The sequence below is a fragment of the Papio anubis genome, chromosome 5, assembly GCF_008728515.1.
Source record: "Papio anubis isolate 15944 chromosome 5, Panubis1.0, whole genome shotgun sequence".
In the NCBI taxonomy this organism is placed as follows: Eukaryota; Metazoa; Chordata; class Mammalia; order Primates; family Cercopithecidae; genus Papio; species Papio anubis.
In genome coordinates, this window is record NC_044980.1 from 15,794,307 (window position 1) to 15,817,883 (window position 23,577).

Sequence of the window (23,577 nt, forward strand, 5' to 3'; positions counted from 1 at the left end):
AGGAGGTCTGACATTATCTACAGTATATGCACCCCAATAAATTCCTAAAAGTCCAAACATCAAGTCTCTAAACACCTGGCTTGAAAGGCTTCCAGCTGAGAGTTTGTGGACCCGTCCTTGATAGCTCTTTTCTCCTTCCCTTTTTGCTGGTCGTGGTCCCTCTCCTTCCTCCCTGGCGGTCGTTAGTCTATCTGAAATAAAAGCTACACTTGGTCAGACATCCTCTTGTGTCAGCACCTGTTAGGCACCTTATCACATAATTTTTGGAAAGCCTGTGATGACCCTGGAAGGGATTGGTAATGAGCCTCATTTTAAAGATAAGGAACCTGAGATGGAGAGAACTTAGTGAAGGTCAAGAGCTCCCACGCACAGAACTAGGGTTGCACCCCTGTCTCTGGCTACTCAGCCTCTGCTCCTTCTACCACAGCAGGCTGGAATTTACTCGAAGAAACACTGTTTCTTAAGGAACACTTAAAATTCAACCAAGACATTCTCCCTGTGTACTCAGAGGCAGTAAAGTGTAGTGCCATCGTTCTCAAAAGTATGATCCCAGGATGCCTGGATGTCCCTAAGACCCTTTCAGGGGCTTTGCAAAGCCGAAGCAATTTTCATACTAATAATTATATGTTATTTGCTCGTTTCGCGTTTGTTCTCCTATCAGAGGACAGTGAAGTTTCCAGGGTTGGCATGACATGTATTATACAACAAATTGAATGCAGAAGCAGATATGAAAATCCAGTTGTTTTCTGTTAAGCTGGATATTAAAGAAATTTGCAAAAATGTTTAAAAAAACAAAAACCCACTCATCTCACTATAGTTTTTTTTTAAGGAAATATCGTTGTTTTTTATACAAATATATTAAGGTTAACATGCAATGGTTTTATTACTTTTAAATGAGTTAAACCTTTTCTAATTTTCTCTATCTTAATTTCTAATACCATATATATCAATAAATGCAACCAACAAAAACGAAGCTCATCACAGTCCTCAGTATTTTAAAGAGTGTGAAAGGGATCTGAGACCCAAAACTGTAAGAACTGCTAGTGCAGTGTTGAGTGCAGACCTAGAATCCTAACTACCTGGATTCATTACCCAATTTTGCTACTTAGTAACTATGGAAGTTTCTTTATGCCTTAGTTTCCCCACTTACAAAATGGGGATAATATATTATTTACCTCCTAGAAGTTGTGGTGAGGACTTAATGAGTTTGCATGTGTGAATCACATACAATATCCATCACTTAATAAGTTCTTTGTTTCAGATTTTATGTTACTGAATTGTTACATACTCTATATATTTGTGTTTATTTCTAGGGAAAATCCCCCCAACATTCAAGATGAATAAAAAGAATAAATTACTGAATTATCCAAATAGGTTTCATTTACTTGAATTAGAAAAAGAAAAAAAAAGTCTTGAAACTGGAGTCACGTTTCAAGCATAAATGTTAAAATAGTTTCCATTTACTCTATTTACTGTCAATTTAATATTCTCATTCTCTGGCACTAAGCGTTACAAAAATCTTTTTAAAAAAGCTAAAATCTCTCACCTTTATAAGTAGTCTCATTTTCCACATTGGCAGATGCTGTTTAGAAAATGAGTAAACTAGGGTAGGGCAACATGTCTGAGACACGTTACCCCAAGTGAGAATGGTCTATGAGATTGGAATACCAAATGTGGTGATTAATAATAAAACAGAATCCTTTCAATTCACAACTTAGAAGTCCTATTCAACGAAATTTAAAATGTAGGTTTTTTTAAGAAGCACAGATTCTTAAATAAATGTATTCTTGAATATAGTTTTAATGCTTTTAATATAGGTTTAGGTATATGCTAAATATAGATTCATTCTTTTCCTCTAAAGAAATGCATCATGCTTACTCAGTAAATAACAGTTTATACCAAAGAATTTTTTAAGGAGTTGAAAACGGTTTGACTTTGCAGAGTAGCACAGTGGCTAGCACACACACTTAGAGAAATATGTTTCTACCTTACTCTGTCAATTACTAATGCATACCACGGCTGAGTTTCTTTATGCCCAGATTCTGCTGTGTAACCACGATAGGAGGGAAATGACCGAGGTCAGTTCAAATATGTCATGAAAGTCTAAAATTCTGACTCCTGAAGCCTCTCATGTTCCAGCACTGACAATAGAAAGCACAGTAATTAAGAGCAGTGTGACCTTGGGCTGTTATGCCCAGTATTCCTGAGCTGTAAAGCGGAAATAATAATTGTATCTACTTCTTAGGTGGGCTGTGGTGATTAAATAAGGTATGATAATGTATGTAAAGTCCTTGCCCTTAAAACAACATTGACAGGAAAGCTCCACCACAAGGTGTTTAAGTGGAATCCAAGATTCAACCGTGTAACGTACGTGATGGTGTAACAGTGAGGTGTTCCAGGTGCTATTGCTGCGCAAACTTAGTGTTGTAAAACTATTTCATTATGCTAATGGACTCTATGGGTCAAGAATTTTGGAAGGCCTCATCTAGATAGTTCTTGCTCGGGTCTGTTCCAGGATTGCTGTGAGACGTTGGTAGGGGCAGCAGTCATCTGAAGGCTCAACTGGGTTGGACATGCAAGATGGTGCACTCAGATGCTGGCAATTGGTGCTAGATGTTGACTGAGACTTTAGCTGGGACATCAAACAGACAGCCTACATGTGATCTCTCCATGTGGCCTGGGATCCCACATAGCATGACTCCCTGGCGTCATCAGATTTCTTACACTGGCCGAGAGTCCAAGGAAGCCAACTGGGAGCTGAACTGTATTTCTGCTGCATTTAATTGGGTATGAACAAGTAATAAAGACCAGCCCAACATCAAGGCGAGACAGACTACACTTCTCCAGGGAAGGAATGTCAAAGAATTAGCTGGCATGTTGTGAAGTTGCCATATGAGGTGAAGGAAAAATATTATTTTTCTGTCTGTATAGTCTCCAAAAGAAATTAATAAAAGGGACAATATTGAAAATATTGACCTGAGAAAGTCCTGAATGATCATGAAGGAAGCACTTCCTAACTGTCCCCAAACCCAACCCTGTATAAGAATTTGGCTCACTTCTATCCAAGCATGGTGGCTCATACCTGTAATCCCAGCACTCTGAAGCAGGATCACCTGAGATCAGGAGTTCGAGACCAGCCTGGCCAACATGGTGAAACCCTGTCTCCACTAAAAATACAAAAATTAGCTGGGCATGGTGGTGTGCACCTGCAATCCCAGCTACTTGGGAGGCTGAGGCAGGATAATCACTTCAACCCAGGAGGCAGAGGTTGCAATGAGCCAAGATTGTGCCACTGTACTCCAGCCTAGGCAACAGAGTGAGACTCCATCTAAAACAAAACAAAACAAAACAAAACAAAAAATTTAGCCCACTTCAGATTGAGAACAGGGGCAAAGGGAAGATAAGAGACAGCAATTGCCAATTCCAGCTAAATTTGAATTATGCCAGATCATATTAGCATTATCATGAATTTTTACTCTTTATCAGATTATAAGCTAGGTTACTGTAACTAAAACATCACAACACAATGGCTTCAATTTACTTCACTAACAGTCCAGCCAGTTCCGGTTGGCAGAGCACCTCTGCTCCCTAATGTCCTTCCATACTACTGCTCTGCCATTTTCCCTGAGGTATAGTCCTTATCTGCATGGGTAACGCTGGTGCACCTCACTTCCAGCTCGGGAGAGGAAAAACAGGCAGCAAGTAGAAAAGCCGCTTATCTCAGAGTTGTGAGGATCTGTAGTCAAGTTCCATCCATTGCCTCTGTGCACAACCACTGGTCCAAACTTAGTCACATGACCACGCCTTGCTGGAGGTGGGGCTGGGAAACATAGTTGCTGCCTGATAAGCCATATGCATGAGGAGAGAACAGATTAGGAGAACAAGTGTGCCTCACAAACAATAAATAAATAAGCATTCTAAAATTTTAACTGTTTGCAGCATTAACAAGCTAATCAAATCTTCTTAATCTCCATCAATTTCAGTGTCATAAATAACTAATATGCCAATTGCAAAAGAATCTGAATTAAATGACGTGTATTCTTCAACGCTCTTACAAATTTCTCTAGGACTGCCAGCAATTCTCTTGCAAAAATGACTGCACATTGAAAGTTGGTAACACAGCTCTTACCTGAACTCCCACATATGAATTATTGTGAATTCCAAATTAATAACGTTCAATGAGATCTTAACAGAGTTTGGAAATGATAATCAAGGTGGAGGAAAACAGCTTAACAATGAAGACTCCACAAATAACCAAAATTGGGGCAAAATTTGATCACCTTCTAGGGAAGAAAAGGTGATATTTTCTTTCATGTATTAATATAAATGTAAGATTGTATGTATTTTTGGATTTAAAATGAGATTTTTGCACAGCTGCTGTAAATCTAATGGACTTGAGTACATTTTTATAGCCCCACCTTCCCCCTAAGTATGCTCCTTAGGCTGGGATGACGCTGAGGACACTGCATAGGTATGCTGCAATATTAAGAATGCAGGACACTTTGGGAGGCCGAGGTGGGCAGATCACTTGAGGTCAGGAGTTTAAAACCAGCCTGGCCAACACGGCAAAACCCTGTCTCTACTAAAAACACAAAAATTAGCCGGGCGTGGTGGCACATGCCTGTAGTCCCAGCTAATCAGGAGGCTGGGGTATGAGAATCGCTTGAACCCAGAAGGTGGAGGTTGCAGTGAGCCGAGATTGTGCCCCTGCACTCCAGCCTGGGTGACAGAGCGAGACTCTGTCTCAAAAAAGAAAAAAAAGAAAAAAAAATGCAGAACAAGAAATCATCATCTCTGGCTTCCTTTTTTGTCTCCTTAAAAGAGTTACTGAACTACTCTGAGTCTATTTCCTCATCTGTAAAATAGGAATACTATCTATACCCCCACAGTAGAGAATCATAAAACGGTACTTTATACTCAGTAAAACACAAATGCCTACTACACAAAGCAGAAAGATTAAATCGACACTGTCCAGTCTGTAGACGGCCAGCAAAGCAGCTAGGGGTTTCTATAACATGCGTGGAAAGGGACAAGATTATATTCTCTCACTTTACGTCCTCTCACTTTTGATCCCAGTCTTGATGTCTCAAGCTAAAGACTGACAAACACTTGCCGGCAGCATCAGGTCCTGCAATGCCTCCCAGGAGGAAAGGCTCCACACAAGTTGCTGGCGGCCAGCTGCAGCAGCCAGCGCTGGCTTGGTACTCACGAAGTGAGTTTTTTTTGTTGTTGTTTTCGAGACGGAGTCTCGCTCTGTCGCCCGGGCTGGAGTGCAGTGGCACGATCTCAGCTCACTGCAAGCTCTGCCTCCCGGGTTCATCACGCCATTCTCCTGCCTCAGCCTCCCGAGTAGCTGGGACTACAGGCGCCCGCCACCAAGTCCCGCTAGTTTTCTGTATTTTTAGTGGATACGGGGTTTCACCGTGTTAGCCAGGATGGTCTCGATCTCCTGACCTCGTGATCCGCCCGCCTCGGCCTCCCAAAGTGCTGGGATTACAGGCGTGAGACACCGTGCCGGCGGAAGAACATTTAACATGACAACTCTGGCACCCACTGTAAGTTTAGATAACTGTTTCAAGGACAATAGGTGCTGTGGCAGGACGCCCGGTGTATGTCAATACAGATTCGATTCTTTTCGTCAAAAGGAAATGTGGAGAATAAAAATTTGAAGAAATAATGATGTCACGCCTGTATCAAAACATCTAAAGTACCCCATAAACATACACCTCCTGTGCACACACAAAGATTTTTTTAAAATTGGAGGAACAAAAGCACTATGTCAATACCACAGTGAGGGGAGAGAAATGTAAGAATAGAAGCATTCCCTAGGCTTTACGCTTCGATCTTTGTTTGGCAGGTTCTGCCCACACGCATGTGTTCATTTCTCCAATGTGATAGGCATAAGATACCAGAAAAGGGACATGTAGCTGTGAAAACACCAAAACAGGGAGAACTGATAGTAAATGACTATGTGTGAATGGACCAGCAAACCCAAAAAATCCCAATACAGAAAACCGAGTGGGGAACAGGGTGCACCTAGAGAAAGAAAGATAAACACACCCCAAAGGGATGACAAACAAATAAAATATCAAAGACATCACACTTTCTTGTACCACCAAGAGGCTCCCCTAAAATAACAAGTCCATTTGTCATGTTTCTTGTCTCGTTCACTTAACTATCAGGAGATAAGGTTTAAATCTCTTTTTGTTTGCTGTGCCCCCCTCCATCCTCCATCCCGCAAATAGAACTCTACTGCAGGAAAGCAAATAAATTGAATTTTACAAAATTACAGTGTGGACAGAAGTGAGATAATGGATTGTTCCACAAACCCAAAATCAGAACTAAGGTGTCTTCTGAAGCCTGGAAGAAGTAGCTAATTAAATAAATGAAGAGGCCGGGTGGTTCACACCTATAATCCCAGCACTTTGGGAGGCTGAGGCATGACAATTGCTTTAGTCCAGGAGTTCAAGACCAGCCTGGGCAACATAGTGAGACTCTCTCCCTGAAGAAAAAAAAAAATTAGCCAGGCATGGTGGCACAGACCTGTAGTCCTAGCTACTGGGGAGGCTGAGGCGGGAAGATCACTTTAGCCTGTGGGGTCGAGGCTGCAGTAAGCAGTGATCGTTCCACTGCATCCAGCCTGGGCAACAGAGCAAGACCTTGTCTCAAAAATGAAATATTTATTTAAATAGAGATAGTATTAGTATTTTACAAGTCAGTAAACATGCTGTTCTCTTTGCCTTCCATGCCCCCACCAGGTAAAGGAGATGACAAATTAAAAGGTGACATAAATGTATACATTTATATACATTCATATATATACATGAGGTATGCATTAACAGTGCTGGCTGGTATGATGATATGGAGTTGGAGGCAATCAAGGTGTCAGCTCTAGAGAAAGTGGTAAGGACAGTGTGGTAGACACACACTATAGAATACAAGGCAGCAGTCAGAAGCAATGAACTAGATGTTGCTAGATGTGGAGTAAAAAAATGTTGAATGAAAAATGAAACTGAGAAGAACTATAGCACAATATCATGTACATTCAGTTAAGCATAAATTAAAAACATACCACATGCAAAGCACTATACCATTTTCTCAGGCTATAGATTTAAAGATGTGTCAAACACAACAGATTGAGTCCTTGTGTGGGGAGAATGGTAGAAAACAGGATGAAGGAGCAAAATTAATACCAAGGAGCCCTCATTGTTGGATAATAGGGAACCTGGACACTAATGGGATATAATTAATTCAACTCTGCATCCAAAGTTTAAAGAAAAAGACCTATGTCTAGCAAATGAGGTCTGGTTAATACACCGTGAGGGCAACCACATTCTCCTGGCATGCTCGAACCCACTACTCAGAATACTGCACTGACTAAATCTCACCATGCCTTACTCAGTGTGGCGGGTTTGCTCTGTAAAAGAGAACTTTAAACACTAACTCTGTGCCAGGGACTCAATGACTGTCTGGTCCTTTAGCAGATTTATTTAACCCCAACAACCTGTGAGATAATAAAACCTCCATTTTACAGATTTAAAAAGCCAAGTCACTTTTCCAAGGTCACAAAGATAACTCAAATGGATTTGAACTTCATGTTTAGCTTCGTTTTCAATATATTAGTGCCTTCCTCTAAGCCACCTAAACTGAGAATTTCTCCCGAGATTTGACCCTGAGGTAGCCTTTCTAAAATGATACCTAAGCATTTTACCTTTACTTTCGTCCTAGAGTAACTGCACCACTGGAAACGGCATCAGAGTACATAGCAGTCACTCTGTGCATTCCCATTTAGAAATAGAAAACCTTTACGGCAAGCTATGGATGTGCTTTTTAACTTAGCCTGGATTTAATGCAAGTGCCCAGAGATATTCACTACCTCCTGTGCCACGATACATGCCATAAGCGACATTCAACTTTGCCCCTACATAAGCCTTCAAGCCCCCTTACATAGGTCCCAGTGCCATGACATGGTGAGTTCCTTGGAAAGTTAGTAAGTTTGGGGCACACAAGTCATTCCTGATTCCTCACACTACTCTGACAACCATAAATCATTTAAAGTTGAGGCGATGAAGCAACTGTCAGGCAGCAGTGCAAGTCCCAGGGTCCAGTAGACACAGGACTTACCTTGTGAAAACATAACCTTTCAACACTATTCAAAAATGACATCTGAAAACTCATATGATTCTAACTTTTATTATTAGGTCAGAACCAATGAAGTAGCAGCAAAAGGGTCTCTCCTATGATCTGGCTTTCACTGGTCCTCAGGGCAAGGAGGAAACTTGGGCAGGAGATGATCGCTCAATCCCTGCAGACTCTCAGAACCTCACTTGGACCCGAAAGTGCATCTGCTTGGTGGCATTGTTCTTCATTCCTGTCTTCAGCATCCATTTTGATTTCATCCTTTGGACATATTGCATGTCTCGCTCTCGCATAAGAGCCGCTCCTATGATTGGAAGGCGGTTAAGAAATTAGGCAAAGGTCTGTTATTTGTGATCAGAGAAAAATCCAACCTTGGCAGAGAATTCAAAAGGTTAGTTTGGGGTAACTGGGTTCTTGTATTTAAAACAGAGTTGCTAACTTGGGGTCTCTAAACCATGGGCCTAAAGGGTCTCTGTGGACCCCAGAATTGCATACCAGAACTTTTGTATATATACATTTCTCTGGGATTAGCATCTTTAGTTTTCATTATCTGGAAGCATCTATAAGCCCAAAAGGTGAAGCCCCATTAATCAGAAAGGCAGAAGCTATTAATCGAGTCAGACAATACTTCCTGATAAGAGTAAGATGAAGTCAAGTCTCTGCCAGATTCAAGCGGCCACACAGCTCACAAGTAGCCACAATGAAGGAAACTACATATAAACACAGTGGCATTTCAAATGGATTTTAGTTGCCTAGAGCTTCCCAGGCCATCAGAAAGCAGCCCTCCTCTTATCTTCTCCACAGTCCTCTAGTTGGATAGATGCTTTCCCTGAAGATCTAAGGATATAACCAGCTTCATCCAGCAGACACATCAGAATAGATGTAAAGAGTATCATATTGATGAGGTTTCAAAGCTCAACAATTGCAGTGGCATGCTTTACTCTTCTAACTTTTGCTAAATATTCTATGGGAAAAATACAAAAAAGGGGACTGACGGCTAACCTTGACGATGGGCATGCACTATATCACACATGCATGACATTCAACCCACTCAACTCTAAGAGGTAGGTCTTATTACTATCATCTCTGTTTTATAAATGAGGAAACAGAAGCTTATATTAATTAAACTACTCATGCTTATCATATAAGAACCTCTAAGTACATCACATAAGTCACGTTTGACTCCACAGCTCAAGCTATTAACCACTAGGATACTGTCTGATTCCTCTGCGTAACCTCCAGGATAATTTCAACCTTTGGTGATTACTAAATAATTCTTTTTGTAACTATTATCTTCTGAAAAAGTTAATGGTATATAAAATTGCTGTGCCAGGAATATGAAATTTCTAAGTCATAGCACTTTGGGCTTATTGCCTTAAACATATCAAGTGGTAATGGAAGTCCCTGGAGCCAAGAGGTTAAATTTCCCCCAGAGAGGATCCACAAGGACAACATAAATGGGAACAACTTTCCCCAGACCCCTGCTAGAAATACAAGTTCTTAGACTGGTCTGCAGTTGTAAAGATCAATGTACCTGTGCTGCCAGTCCATCCCAGGGCTCTGTACTGCTGAAGTACTCGGCCCACGGCCTTCCGATTTTTGGCAACTGCCACAGCTCTGGACAAGCCAAATCGCTGTTTGTAGTATCTCATCAAGGAGCGATGACCCACTCTGGCACCTGTTTTTCCAAAGAGCAATACTGAAACAATGAGTTGGATAGCTTTTTCAAGGCAGAGCTATAAAGCAAGGGCTTTCCAAATCAGATCTTTTAATATATCTAGATGGAAAATCGATGTACCAGAAGAAACAGTTGTTCTACCTACTAAAGAAAGATGAAGCAGCATGTAAAATAAAAATGAAAAAGTGAAAGAAAGAAAGCATGCAAGAAAAAGAAAACCAAACAATAGATTTTTTAAAAAGAGAATGGCAAGTCACTGTTAAGTGAAAAACTTAGCATTGTGTACTTACTTGCATACAATCCCCAAAAATACACATAGAAACCCCTACTAATACAGATAATAGGGCCCTAGGAGATAAGAGATTTTTAGCATTTTATATATATAAATAAATAAAAATTATACATATATATGGGAAGATTAAGCACAGAGAGCAGTTCTGATGTTTGGGTCTACGAGCCACAGTCAGGATCTAAAATAGAAATCAATCCACCTTTCCTTTGCTTAAATTCTCTATTGCAGTGATTCTCCAATGGGGATTTTACCCAGCAAGGGACATTTGGCACTGATTGAAGACATTTTTGGTTGTTACAGCTAGAGGTTACTACTGGCACCTAGAGGGTAGAGGCCAGAGATGCTATTAAACATCTTTAAATGCACAGGACAGCCCCCATAACAAAAAATTATCTAGTCCAAAATGTCAATGGTGCCAAGGCTGAGTAACCCTGACCTATTGCTTCCTAAATGATGGAAATCACCTGGTCAATTTGAATTTTAAAAGATGATTAAGCTGAATGCTGTCTATAGCTTTTGCTTATTTAGTAGGATCTGGTAAAACTATGTAAGTCAATCATGCTTTCAGAAATGAATTTCTAAATTTAATTTTCAAAGTATGCTCATGTCATTACAACATATGATTGTATATCTCATTATCTCATAGGCCCACTAACTTGTAACAGAGTGAGAAAAAAGAAAACAGACTCTGCATATTTCAAATAAAAAAACTATGGGACAAAGGTATTGGCCACCAGTTGGAAATTCTGTAGCTGGAATAATAAAAACCTGAGGTAAGTAAAGGTATCTACTGGAAGAACAATTCAAGGTTCCTATTTAAGGGTGAGGCACATCTGATATATTAATCTAGGGGTGGCAAACTACAGCCAGAGAACCCAATCTTGCCAATCACCTGTTTTAGTTTGTTCTACTGCCACACAGCCATGCTCAACTGTGTAGGTATCGTCTCTCGCTGCTTTGGTGCTTGCTACAACAGCAGAGGTGGGAAGCTGCTGCAGAGACAGAATGGTACACAAAGCCTTAACGATCACCTCTGGCCCTTTTCAGGGAAAATGTCCCAACCCCTGTGTCATAAGTTCAGGGGAGATGACCTGAAGGGGGCTGGGTTTAGAGATGACTAATTCCAGGCTCCCTTATAGCAGTGCCTCTCCAAAGGTGGTCCCTAGGCCAGTGTCATCAGCATTACCTAAAAGCTTACTAAATACACGCTATCCTTTCACAAGAATATTAATTAGGACAAAAGCAATCAAATATCTTCCCAGACAGACATAACCATGCAGATATTTAACAACAGCATATACATAAGACACGATAAAAGCCATTTCCACTGCAAATGAATAAAGGATATTTGGCTAGGTAGAACCCTGTGTACAGTTTCCAGGAAAGGTTTGTATTTACTTATGTAAAGCCATTGCTTTCAGAATCTTTTGTGTAAAACGACCATGAACCAGATACTATAAATATTGTGGAAGTCTGTATTTGCTTTTAGGATCCAGACTTTTAATTTGCATAAGAAAATTATTTTGGTTGTTTTAAGTCCCTATACCTGCCAAAACAACTGGAAAATAATTTGTTTGCTATACAGATATGCAAAAGTAGTTACTTTCAGTTGCTTGTTTTGTTATCATACTCAAGAGATGACAAAAAGAACCTTTTGATTCAAAGACATGGTCTTTGGATACCAGTGTGGATAAAATCATTTTCCCTAAACCTGAATGTTTTCACAGCGTAACAGTTAACAAAGCTCTTAGACCACAAGAAATCAGTGAGATGTAGTTGACAGATAAAACCGCAAGCTTAAATGGAGGGTCTACAGGAAATTCCAGCATTGTTTGCTGTGATGTTCTATTTATAATGTTAGGTCTGGACACTCCAGGTTTGCAAGGTGATAATGTTGGTCATTAATACATAAGAATTTAATATATTTATATTCTTAAGCAACATGTGGAAATACATCCTACAGAAGGTTGGCCTTTTAAAGCGTCCTTGAAATGGCTTCATTACTCAATGCCAAGGTTTCCAACAGTTGGTAAGAAGGAACTGAAAACAGCATTCAGAGCTACCCCTGCCCTATGCCAATGACAGTAACCACCTGATATTAGCACTAAGTATGATGAGCTAAGGACAGCTACACTTGAAGGCCCTCATCAAGGAAAAATATTTTCCAGAACACAGTGTGACTGCCCAATAAATAAGGGATTGGTTATGTCTAAGTCATGGTGAAGCACGCAACCTGTCCATCTAGCTTTTGACACAGCAGTAACGACTTACCGACTGTCCACTCCTTTTTTTCTTTTTTTGTTTTTTGGAGACAGGGTATTGTTCTATCACCCAGGCTGGAGTGCAGTAGCATGATCATGACTCACTGCAGCCTTGACTCTTGACTTCCTGGGCTCAAGTGATCCTCCTGCCTTAGCTGAGACTATAGGCACACACCATCACACCAGGCTAATGTTCACTCCTTCTTAACAAACAGCCTTACAACTTCTGCCATCCAATTGAATGGGCCTTTCATACCAACTTACTCCATAAGAGCTGAAGAGCAACGAAGGAAACCCAAAAAAAACCTTCAGGACCACAATCTTCAAAATAAATGCTCACAGTGCCCTCTAGTGGCTACTTTTTGTCATTGGCTTTGAGATAGCCTGCTTGATTTTATTGAAGTCCAATCTGAGCAACTAGATTTAGTGTCCCAGCAGCAGGGGAGAGACTCTTGTTACCCAGTAAATAGACAGGAGATGAGTTCAAGAAGCCTTCCCAGACGGTTGAATCTAGATAAGTTGAATCTTACAAGAAAAGTAGGAGTAACAGAGGTTCCACACATGCAAATGCCCAGAGGAAGAAAACTCTATGTGGGTGGATAGAGGAATAGCACTACACACCTGAGGGACCAGTAGAGAGAAACTCAAAGTTACCCTAAAGGCAATGGCTCCCAGGGGAGGAACTACAGAGGGTAAAGAAAATCTACTGGTGTTTTAGAAAGAATGTTTTGGTGGTCATGTGGAAACCAGATAAGAGATGACCAGACAGGAGGAATGGTGACACAGACAAATGAATACACAAAAATACTGAAAAGACATTTAGGAGTTACTAAGCCATCTGGATATGGGAGAGGAAGACCTCTCCAATATCTTTCTAAGGCTAGCCAAAGCCAAAAATGGGCTTGGCTTTGGCAGTCAAAATGAGTATCTTTTTAGATACCTTAAAAAACTCAATCACCCAGGACAAAGCTGAGGATTCTTTATTTTTTATAAGTTTCAAACATTTAAAGTCTAGATGAAAACTTCTCTGAAACATCCTAGATTTCTTAAATAGATATGCTCATGTTATGCTAAGTTTTGTAATATATTGTGCTAAAGTAGATGCTAAATAAAGCAAACACTATGGTGATCCTACTACATGGTAGACACTGTTGTACTAGGATTGTCTTATTCAATTTATTTAAGGTCTATGGTTATCTGATTCTACCGTTTAAGAAGCAGAAGCTAAGGAGACAACAAGGTAAACATATAGTTCTGGAAAATAAATTATTAAACATATTTCTGATGTTCTCTATGGGTACTGTCACCAGAGAAAGACTAGAAAAGGTTCTCTGGGATTTACGTTTTACCATTGTGTATTAGATAGGCCATGATAATATATTGCATTATAACCTTCTTATCACGGTAGAAAGAACTGTCATCTTCAAAATAGGTTCTGCCTGACCTTTCCTCCTATTGCCACACTCTAAAGCTGCTCTTGGCCTTACAAGGTTATCATTCTGAGCTAAAGATAGCCATCTGTACCTAAGCAGTGACATTCTGTGTGGAAAGGCGTAAGACAAGGCTGCTTCATTGCAGACCTCTCCACCAGCAGGGTATGTTGTTCCTGCCTGCACCATTACTGCAAATCTCCCGAAGTAGTATACGGATATTGGAAAAAGGCTTTACTGATTAGGTATGTGATCCTGGTAAGTTACTCAGCCTCTCTAAGCTTCATATGCAAAATGAAGATGCTGGAATCTAACTCAATGTTGGCCTATAAAGACAAATACATCTGCCTGAATGTGCTAACTGCTCAGTAAATACCAGATATTAAGATCTTATTATCATCTCTACCTTTCCATCCCCTTTCATTTCTGAAACATGTCTTCTGTAGCTTCTCCTATTCTTATCAGTTAATCACGATTCTTTCTTCCTACACAATATACAACCATGTATGCTTCTCACATTCATGGTTATTCTTCTTCTTTTCACACCTCATGGTGGATAAATTTCCACCGTGAGTCAGATACACCCACACCAAACTACCATTTGGAAGTCTGAGCAACAAAAGGAAACAGGAATCAGTTCAAAAAATAACAGTAAGGTTACAATTAACAAGAGAAACCTAGACAGGACCAAAAAAAATAGATAAAGACAGAATAGGAAAAGTCTACATCTAAAAAAAAAAAAAAAAGAAAGAAAAGAAATGCCTGATCAAACATTCTGAGTCACAACCCAGAAATGAACAAAAACACTGATCAAATTTAAACACAACAGCCAACTTAGAGCTGAGCAGCAACCTTCAGGGTTTACACTGTACGTGAAAACCCAAACATATACCTTAAAATTTATGGTCTATTTCCCTCAGTATGGAAGGTAATTGATGGAGATATGCTTCTCCCTCAGTCCCACTGGCATTAAGCTGTTTATTTTTGACAAATGCACTTACCAGAAGGCAGAATCAATTCCATGGTTTCATCATCATATTCCAAGTTCTTTTCTGAGGGCAACTCTTCAGCCTCACTGGGGTCCTTCCCTTCCTTGTGATCTGGGTAGCTACTCCTGTAACAAAGAAGTTGCACTAATAAATAGACTGATACCTCAAATGGAACTAAAAGACATAAACTTTATTTGCAAATGTGGCAAACTTCCTAAGCTACCTAAAAGGGAGAGGGCAGGAAGCAGCTGTACGAACTACCAGCTAAAAGGTTTTGGGAGAAAACAACTCATTAGCATTTTGTCTGTAGTAGAAGTGAGCAAATGACCTATAACAGAATTCTATTTGTTTTTCCCTAGAAAGGCTGCCTAACATAGAAGAAAAGAAGGAGAACGTACAGCTGGACATGCAGCTATACTCAATTTAACCATTATAAAAACAAGTTATAGCACAGTGCTGTCCAACAGAACTCTGTGACGACAGAAAATGTTCTATCAATATGTCTTTGTGTCTGATACAGTAACTGCAGTCACATGAGCGTTTCAGCACTGAACTTTGAAATGCAGGTAGTCTGACTGAAGAACTGAATGTTTAAATTTTTAATTAAACTTTCCATTTATTTAAATAGCTATATGGGTATACCTAGTAATTACTATATTGGACAGTGCAGGTCCAGAAGAATCTCCATATTCCTAAAAATGTTGACAAATGCTATTCATAGATACACATGAAAAATAATAGGAAGAGTGTACATTAAATTATTAACAGTAAACCACACAACCTAATAAGAAAATAGACAAATACTTGATCAGATACCTCACAAAAAGATATCCAAATGGCCAATGAATACATAAAAAGGCTCTTGATTGCACTAATCATCATCAGGAAGATGCAAATTAAAGCCACTACACACCCACCAAAGTTGCTAAAATGAAAAACTCTCCCTCACTACAAGTGGAAGTATAGAAAACCACTTTGGAAAACAATTTGACAGTATTTTCTAAAATTGAACATATGTATATCCTCTGGCCCAACTCCTACATATACAAACAAAAGATAACCTATAAACATTTGCCAAAGACACACTAGAATGATGTGGCAGCATTGCTTGTAATAGCCCCAAACTAGAAACCACTCAAATGTGTATTAGCCTTAGACTAGATGTTGTGGAGCACTGAACAGAACACTCTGTAACAATAAGAACTCTCTCCAACTATATAAAATAGTATGGATGGGTCTCCCAAACAGAAAGTTGAGCAAAAGAAGTCAGACCCAAGAGTACATTCTTTGTGATTCCATTTACATATAAAGTACAAAAACAGGCAAAATCAATCTATGCAGCTATAAGTCAGAATAGTAGTTACCCCTGGAGAAAGGAGGGGTAGTTTCTGGAAGGACACACAAGGGAAATGTCAGGGGATTATTAACATGCTGTTTGTTGATCTAGGTACTAGTTATATTTAAAATTTCACTAAACTGAGTCATGATATCACAAGTACGGTCATCCCTTGGCATCCATGGGGGATTGGTTCCAGGACCTCCCTAGGATACTAAAATTTGCAGATGTTTGAGTCGCTGATATAAAATGGTATAACATTTGCATATAACCTAAATCATTGCATGCTTTAAATCATCTCTATATTACTTATAATACCTAAAACATGGTAAATGCTATGTAAATAGTTGTTACACAGTACTGTTTAGGGAATAATAACAAGAAAAATAAGTCCGTGGATGTTAGTATGGACAAAATTTTTTTTGAACACTATAGTTTGGATGCACAGATGGAGAACCTATGACTACAGAGGGCCAGTTGTATACATATATGTACTTTTCTGTAAGTTTATTCTTCAATAAAAAGTTTCAGGTCCAAAATAAGTAAACAAGTTACCTTGTGAAGGGGAGTGAAATTATAGGTAATTTGTCATTTTTTAGCTGAGTGAATCCACATAAAATGCTTATTAGAACAGTGTCTGGCAGGTAAGCACTCCATAAACACCAGCTTTGTATGTAAAAGCTTTCTATTTTCCAAGTTTTCTTTACTAAGCATTATCACCTTTTTTTTCTCCCCCCAGAGACAGGGTCTCACTATGTCACCGAGGCTGGCCTGAAACTCCTGGCTTCTGGTGATCCTCTTACCTCAGCCTCCTGAGCAGCTGGGACTACAGGCTCATGCCACCACACTTGGCTAACTTTTATTTTCTTAAGGAAAACAAATCATTTAATATTCATTTTTAGGAAGAAAGGCTCACATAATTTCTCATTTCTAGGCACCAACAGAATAAAACTGTAAATGGAATGAAAAATACATCATTTGGACTAAGGGAGAACCAGTTCCATCAGTTACATATTTTAATTCAAACTAATGGTTAAGCAACACCCAGTAAAGAACAACAGTAACAACAACAAAAGGCTAAAGCTTGAAGCTTAGAGTCTAGAAGGAGGAGACAATAAACAAATAATATACAATACACACAATGGCAGTAGGGAATATAAGGAAAAATAAAACAGGATCAAAAGGATTGGGTAGGTGTTATTTTACGGAAGGTGGTCAAAAAAGGCCACATTGAGAAGGTGAAATTTATGTCAATGCCTGCAAGAAGTGAGGGACAAGTCAAGTGAATATCTGAGCGAATACTATAAACAAATACAGCAGCCAATGCAAAGGTCCTGAGAAACACACTTGATGCATTAGAGAAAGAGTTAGGAATCCAGAGAGCAACTAATACAACACAACAGACCCACAGAGGCTCCAGATCATGTGCAGGGCCTTGCAGGACATTATACTTTGGCTTTTACTTTGAGTAAGATAGGTAGTCTTTGAAAGAATCTGAGCAGAGTTTGACCTCACTTAGTGTTTTAAAAGGATCCCCCTAGTTACAGTTTTGAGAATAGAACATGGCGGGTAGTAAGAATGTAAGCAGGAGGCTACTGTAGGAAGTCAGGCAAAAGAGGATGGTGCCCTGGACCTGGGTAGGAGCAGTAGAAGTAGTGAGAAGCAGTCAGCCTCTGAAGAGAGATAGTGCAAAAGTAGTTAAAGCAGGATTTGGTGATAGATTCTAAAGTAAACATGAAAGAAAACAGAAGAATAAAGGAAGACTACCTGGCATTTGGCTTAAGTAACTAGAAGGACAGAGATGCCATTTACTTACAGGGAGCAGATTAGGATGCATAGCAGGAGTTGATTTTGGACAGGTTAACGATCCCTTTTAGACACAAGTAGAAATATCAAGGAGGTAGCTGGATATCTTCAGTCTATAGCTAAGGGGAAGGCTATACTAGAGATATAAATGTGGGGGTCACGGGCCTGCAGAAGATACTGAAATCTGTGAGACTGGGTAGGATCCTGAATATAACCACAGGATGACAGACTGAGTGCTGGGCATTCCAAGCCTACTGCTGATGGCAGCTGCTTGACTCTATCCATGGTATTTGCTTTGACCACTCTGATGACAACATCAGTCAAAAGGTTATAAACATTGGTGTCTAAAAGGAAACTTGAGAGGGATAAATACTGAAAGAGGATGCTTCCCACCACCAGCAGAATTCATTGTCTTCTCTACTGCCACAGCCTCTAATCCTCCCCTCTCCCTCCTCCCAGTCATGTCCACCAACTGCAAGTCTCCAGCTGCAAAATGGGAAATCAGGAAGAAAATGCAAAAGCAAGACTTAAAAGACTGAGACTTTTCTGAACATTGTATCACTTGGACTATGCACACCTGGCATGGTAATTATACACATCTGCTTATCTCCTGTGCTAGCTCACAGGAATTTTGACAACTAGTTGTTCACAAGTACTTAACATACATTTGCTAAATGACATACAAATTATTCAAGATTCTAGTTAGGGCCAGGCATGGTATCTCACACATGTAATCTCAGGCTAAGGCAGGTAGATCACTTGGGCCCAGGAGTTCAAGACCAGCCTGGGTAACACGGCGAAACCCCATCTCTACAAAAAAATACAAAAATTAGCAGGGCATAGTGGTGCACACTAGCTGCTGGGGAGGCTGTGGTGGGAGGATCACCTGAGCCCAGGGCAGCTGAGGCTGCAGTAGACCCTGATCGTGCCACTGTCCTGCAGCCTGGGTGACAGCAAAAATCTTTCTCAGAAAAAAGAAAAAAACAGATTCTAGTTAGGGGTGAACCACCAATGGGATAATCTCACCATCAGATGCCTGGTTTGGGACTGGTTTAGCAACTGTCTCAACTCCTTCAGGGGACAGCTGGTGATCAAGGACTCTCCAAGAACCCAATATGTGAAACCTAATTTCTCTACCTCTGTTCAAGGGGCAAAACTGAACTCTTGATGATTTAACCAGAACAAAAAGAAAAACAAGTCAAACTTCAGTTTGGGTCTAAGGTCTTCTCTTTACTAGATGTGTTAAACTCTGTGAAACTGAGTTTCTCAACTAAAAGAAAGAACTGCCTAATACAGAGGTGTTATAAGTGTTATTAAGGATACATTGCACAGTGCCAAACACATATCCAGCACTGGCACACACAATATCAATGCAAAGCAAATATGACTTCACTTCACTTCATGTTACAAATTATGCTTACCTAAAATCATAGAAGTCTGCAAATTCCAAAGCAGCATCGCCATCTGTGAAGAGCTTACAGTGGCTTTTGTCATTCATATGCGCCTGTACAGCTTCTGTGGAGTAGAAGGACTTCCCTTTCTCATTGCACCACAAGCAAATCTTTCCAACACCAACTTTCTCTCCTAGAAAAATAATTTAAGGAAAAAATATGAAAAAAGCTTTTTGCAACCAATTAAATCTCACTATTTGTCACAACTCAAAAATCACTCACAAAATAAGTAAGCAATTATATCAAAGATTGATGAAAACCGCAAAACTAATGTTCCCTTGAGACCAGTCCCCCAATAATGTGATTATTTCCTCATTAAAAGAAAAACTATTGTACTTACCCAAGTATTTAATCAGTCCCTTAATATCTGAAAGATATTCTATATCAGGAATAAAGAAACTGTGGACTTTGGTCATATGAGCCACATTCTTCATGAGCGAGCTGGAATGATGGGAACAAAATAAGCAGTCCCTAATAGGGATGGCACCAAGGGGTGGGCCTTCCTCAGCCTCTTCCTCCTCTGCATCCTGCTCCACCCCATCCTCCATTGCTTCAGTATCCTCACATTCCAATTCTTCGTCAGAATCAATATCTTCCCAATCTGCAAGCCAGAATTTTGAAATAGTAAGTTTAAGAAAAGTAATAGCAAGCAAAGATATCACATGCGGTGATACAGTCCTATATTTGGAGAAACAGCCGTACCCCCAACTCCCAAGGACAACTCCTCTTTCAAGATCTCAATTTTAGCTATTTGTTTACCAGACTCATCTGAATGCCTGTGAAATTCCTTAGTCTTTCTTTTCCAGGAAATAGGAGTCTTTTGTTTGTTTCTTTCCTATGCCTTACAGCACCTAGCCCAGTGCTGAACATAGTTAGGGAGTCTCCTATCTGGGTGAATATATATATACACATTTGTGTGTGCGTGTGTGTGTGTGTGTGTGTGTGAGACGGAGTCTCGCTCTGTCACCCAGGCTGGAGTGCAGTGGCGCCATCTCGGCTCACTGCAAGCTCCGCCTCCCAGGTTCACGCCATTCTCCTGCCTCAGCCTCCCCAGTAGCTGGCACTACAGGCGCCCTCCACCGCGCCCGGCTAATGTTTTGTATTTTTAGTAGACATGGGGTTTCACCATAGCTTGATCTCCTGACCTCGTGATCCGTCTGCCTCGGCCTCCCAAAATGCTGGGATTACAGGCGTGAGCTCTGGCTGCATATTTTTATAAACTGCTAAAACAATGCCTCTATCTACTATTTCACGAAAGTATTGTGGGGTGTGTGTATGTGCTGGTGGGGTGCTCTATGAACGGCCATGGTTTGAATGCATGTTTCCCTCCCAAAATTCAAATGTTGAAACTTAATCATCAATGAAATGGCATTAAGAGGTGGGGCCTTTAGGAGGTGATTAAGTGAGGCGAGCACTAATCCCGAATGAATGGATTAGTGCCAGGGAACTAGCCCGTCTTTGCCTTCTGCTTCTTCCACATGATACCATGAGAAAACTTCATCTATAGAACAGGCCCTCACCAGACACTGACTCTGCCAGCACCTTGATTTTGGACTTCCCAATTTGCAGAACTATGGGAAAATACATTTATGTTATTCATAAATTAGCCAGTCTCTGGTACTTCGTTATAGCAGAGCGAACAGACAAAGACATGAACACCTACACCAGCACTGTTAATAGGATGTGGGATGAGGGAAAGAAGGAATAAATAACTCATAAAGTCAAAGAGGTGAGGCTGCTGGCTCCAGCTCCACATTTCTGGCTGAGTTGATTTTGATCCCCTCATTCTGTTTTACTCAACTAAAGTAAGTGCAAAACCATCATAACTGGAAACCCACTAGAATAGCAAATAACACGGCGGCTGGTATGACGATGTCCTCCTGTGCGTATGTCAAAAGTTTCCTCATCCAGGCCGGGCGCGGTGGCTCAAGCCTGTAATCCCAGCACTTTGGGAGACCGATACGGGTGGATCACGAGGTCAGGAGATCGAGACCATCCTGGCTAACACGGTGAAACTCCGTCTCTACTAAAAAATACAAAAAAACTAGCCGGGCGAGGTGGCGGGCGCCTGTAGTCCCAGCTACTCGGGAGGCTGAGGCAGGAGAATGGCGTAAACCCGGGAGGCGGAGCTTGCGGTGAGCCGAGATCCGGCCACTGCACTCCAGCCTGGGTGACAGAGCGAGACTCCGTTTAAAAAAAAAAAAAAAAAGGAAAAAAAAAGTTTCCTCATCCAAAACAGAGAAGGCATCAATTCATTCTCCAAATATGCATTAGGCACTTCTTCTTTTTCCAGACAAGGTTTTAGGCCTTCGAGAATGAATTGAGTGAACTAAACAGCGGAACCTGCTGGCCAGATACGGCACTTCAGAAAGCATCTAAACCACCTTCCCTCATCATTTTTACTTAAAAGCTCTCAAACACACAAACACACACACCCATCTCGAGTATAAATCTGAAAACTAAAGGGGGGCCAAGTTCCTCTTTACCCTCCCCGCCCAGACAGGGCCATCACCGTCTCCATCCAGGTCCTCTTCCTCCTCACTGCCCTCCTCCTGCTGCTTTGCCAACTTCTTCGCCTGCTGTTCAAACCACTGGAGCCGGGGTGGTTTCTCGCTCGGGTCTCGGTCGTGGGTCCCACGGTCACCAGTCCCCACGGCTACGGCACTCCTGGCCTCCTCTGCAGGCGCTGGGGGCGCCTTCTTGGGAGACATGGACGGCTGGGCCTTGATGGCCTGCTGGATGGCGGCGTTCATGGCATCCTTGCCCACACTGTCCAAGCCCAGTCCTTTCTCCATGTTCTTTTCATTCATCATCTCCACTTTCCGATTCACGGCCTGCACGGCCTTCTTCTCCAGCTCAACGTGCCGCCGGGACTTGAGGTGGTTGTCGTAGGCGTTGAAAGATGCAAACTTCTTACTGCAAACAGTACAGTAGGTGGCCGAGCCCTTGCTCTCCTCCTCCGCTACGGCCCGCTGCGCCCGCACTCGCTCCTGGAAGCCCTCGGCGGTCACTGGGGCCATGCTGGCCACCTTACGCCGCAGGTTGTAGCGGTGCCAGTCCGTCTTATAGTGGGCCCGCTGCATGTCCGCGTCGCGGAACGCCACCCGGCAAGTTATGCAGGTGTACGTCGCCATTGCCAGGTGAGAAATAAGAGCCGACCACGCCAAACACCTGGTGACCAGCGCCCTGGCTCCACACGACCCTCAGACCTTAACCCGCCTCAGCGGCCTGGACGAGCCTCTCGACACGCCGACTTCCTGATTGTCACTGAGGAAACTTCCGGCACACGTCGGAAGTTATTTACGACTGGACAGGAAACCCGCCTCTCAGGCTGTGGCCACGCCCCCGCCGCTGTGAGACCCGGGAAGCCTAGGGAACGCAGTGACTGAACCGGACCTGGGTCCCCTCAGTCAGCCCGAGGTGGGTGTTGCTTGAAGGAGGTCGCGCCCTCCCAGTTACCTTCTCTGGTGGTTGCGCCGCTCAGTGTGACGCGGTCAAAGACACGGCTACGCGAGAATGGGGGAGTGGGGCGCCCGAGGCTGCTCCCGGGCCCTCGGAAGCCCCCGATTAATGAATGGTCGGGTCAGCCACGCCAGGGTCGGGGTTTCTCTGAGGACCGCGCGCTGCACCCGCGGAGCCGGGTGAATGGATGTCGCGAGGGCCAGGGTTGACCCTTAACCCTCGGGGCCAACCTCGGAGCCCTCGCCGGGGGCTGGACCGCTTCCCCGAGAAACGGTCTGAGGCGTTTTCTGAGGCGGCCCTTCGGGCGGAGGACACCGGCGAAACTTGAGTGTACAGAGTGCCGGAGAGGAGCTCCCTGTAGACACACAGTCCGAGCCACGTAGGTAATTCTAGTAGTAGCCACATTTTTAAAGAGTAAAGAGAAATCGGTGAAACTGCTTTTAATGATGTATTTAATTTAGCCCATCCTGTCATTTCAGCATGTAATCAGTCTAAAAGAATTAATGAGATCTTTTACGCTCTGTGGTTAGTTCTAAGTCTTGGAAATCCAGTGTGTGTTTTAGAGTTAACAGCCCGTCTCAATTTGGACTAGCCCCGTGTCAGGTGCCCAGTTGGTTGTGTAGCCTCATGTGTATCGGACAGCAAAGTTCTGTAGAAAAGAACTTCAGGCCAGGCGCGGTGGCTCACGTCTGTAATCCCAGCACTTTGGGAGGCCTAGGCAGGCGGATCATCT

At 41.8% G+C, this 23,577-nt stretch overlaps 1 protein-coding gene and 1 long non-coding RNA gene across 4 annotated transcripts in view; one reads left to right on the forward strand and one right to left on the reverse strand.

Annotated features, from left to right (window-relative positions):
• Positions 1 to 8,177: 8,177 nt before the first annotated feature.
• ZNF622 (zinc finger protein 622) lies at positions 8,178 to 23,570 on the reverse strand. 3 transcript variants are annotated; one of them, XM_009208180.4, is made up of 6 exons: positions 21,895 to 23,568; positions 19,723 to 19,983; positions 19,353 to 19,515; positions 14,802 to 14,914; positions 9,674 to 9,838; positions 8,178 to 8,443 (listed from the first exon to the last, which is right to left on the reverse strand). In XM_009208180.4, exons 1-6 carry the CDS (start codon positions 22,514 to 22,516, stop codon positions 8,316 to 8,318), a joined length of 1,452 nt encoding a protein of 483 aa, XP_009206444.2. In that variant the 5' UTR covers positions 22,517 to 23,568; the 3' UTR covers positions 8,178 to 8,315. The 3 variants fall into 3 exon arrangements, with proteins under 3 accessions (XP_009206444.2, XP_003899566.2, XP_021794940.2); XM_003899517.5 differs by having other exon boundaries at positions 9,674 to 9,817; positions 21,895 to 23,559; XM_021939248.2 differs by lacking the exon at positions 9,674 to 9,838 and having other exon boundaries at positions 21,895 to 23,570.
• LOC116274873 overlaps positions 23,150 to 23,577 on the forward strand; it is a 70,822-nt gene continuing 70,394 nt past the window's right edge. The window contains exon 1 of the long non-coding RNA XR_004183652.1: positions 23,150 to 23,227. This is a non-coding gene — a long non-coding RNA (uncharacterized LOC116274873). The remainder of the gene's footprint in view (positions 23,228 to 23,577) is intronic.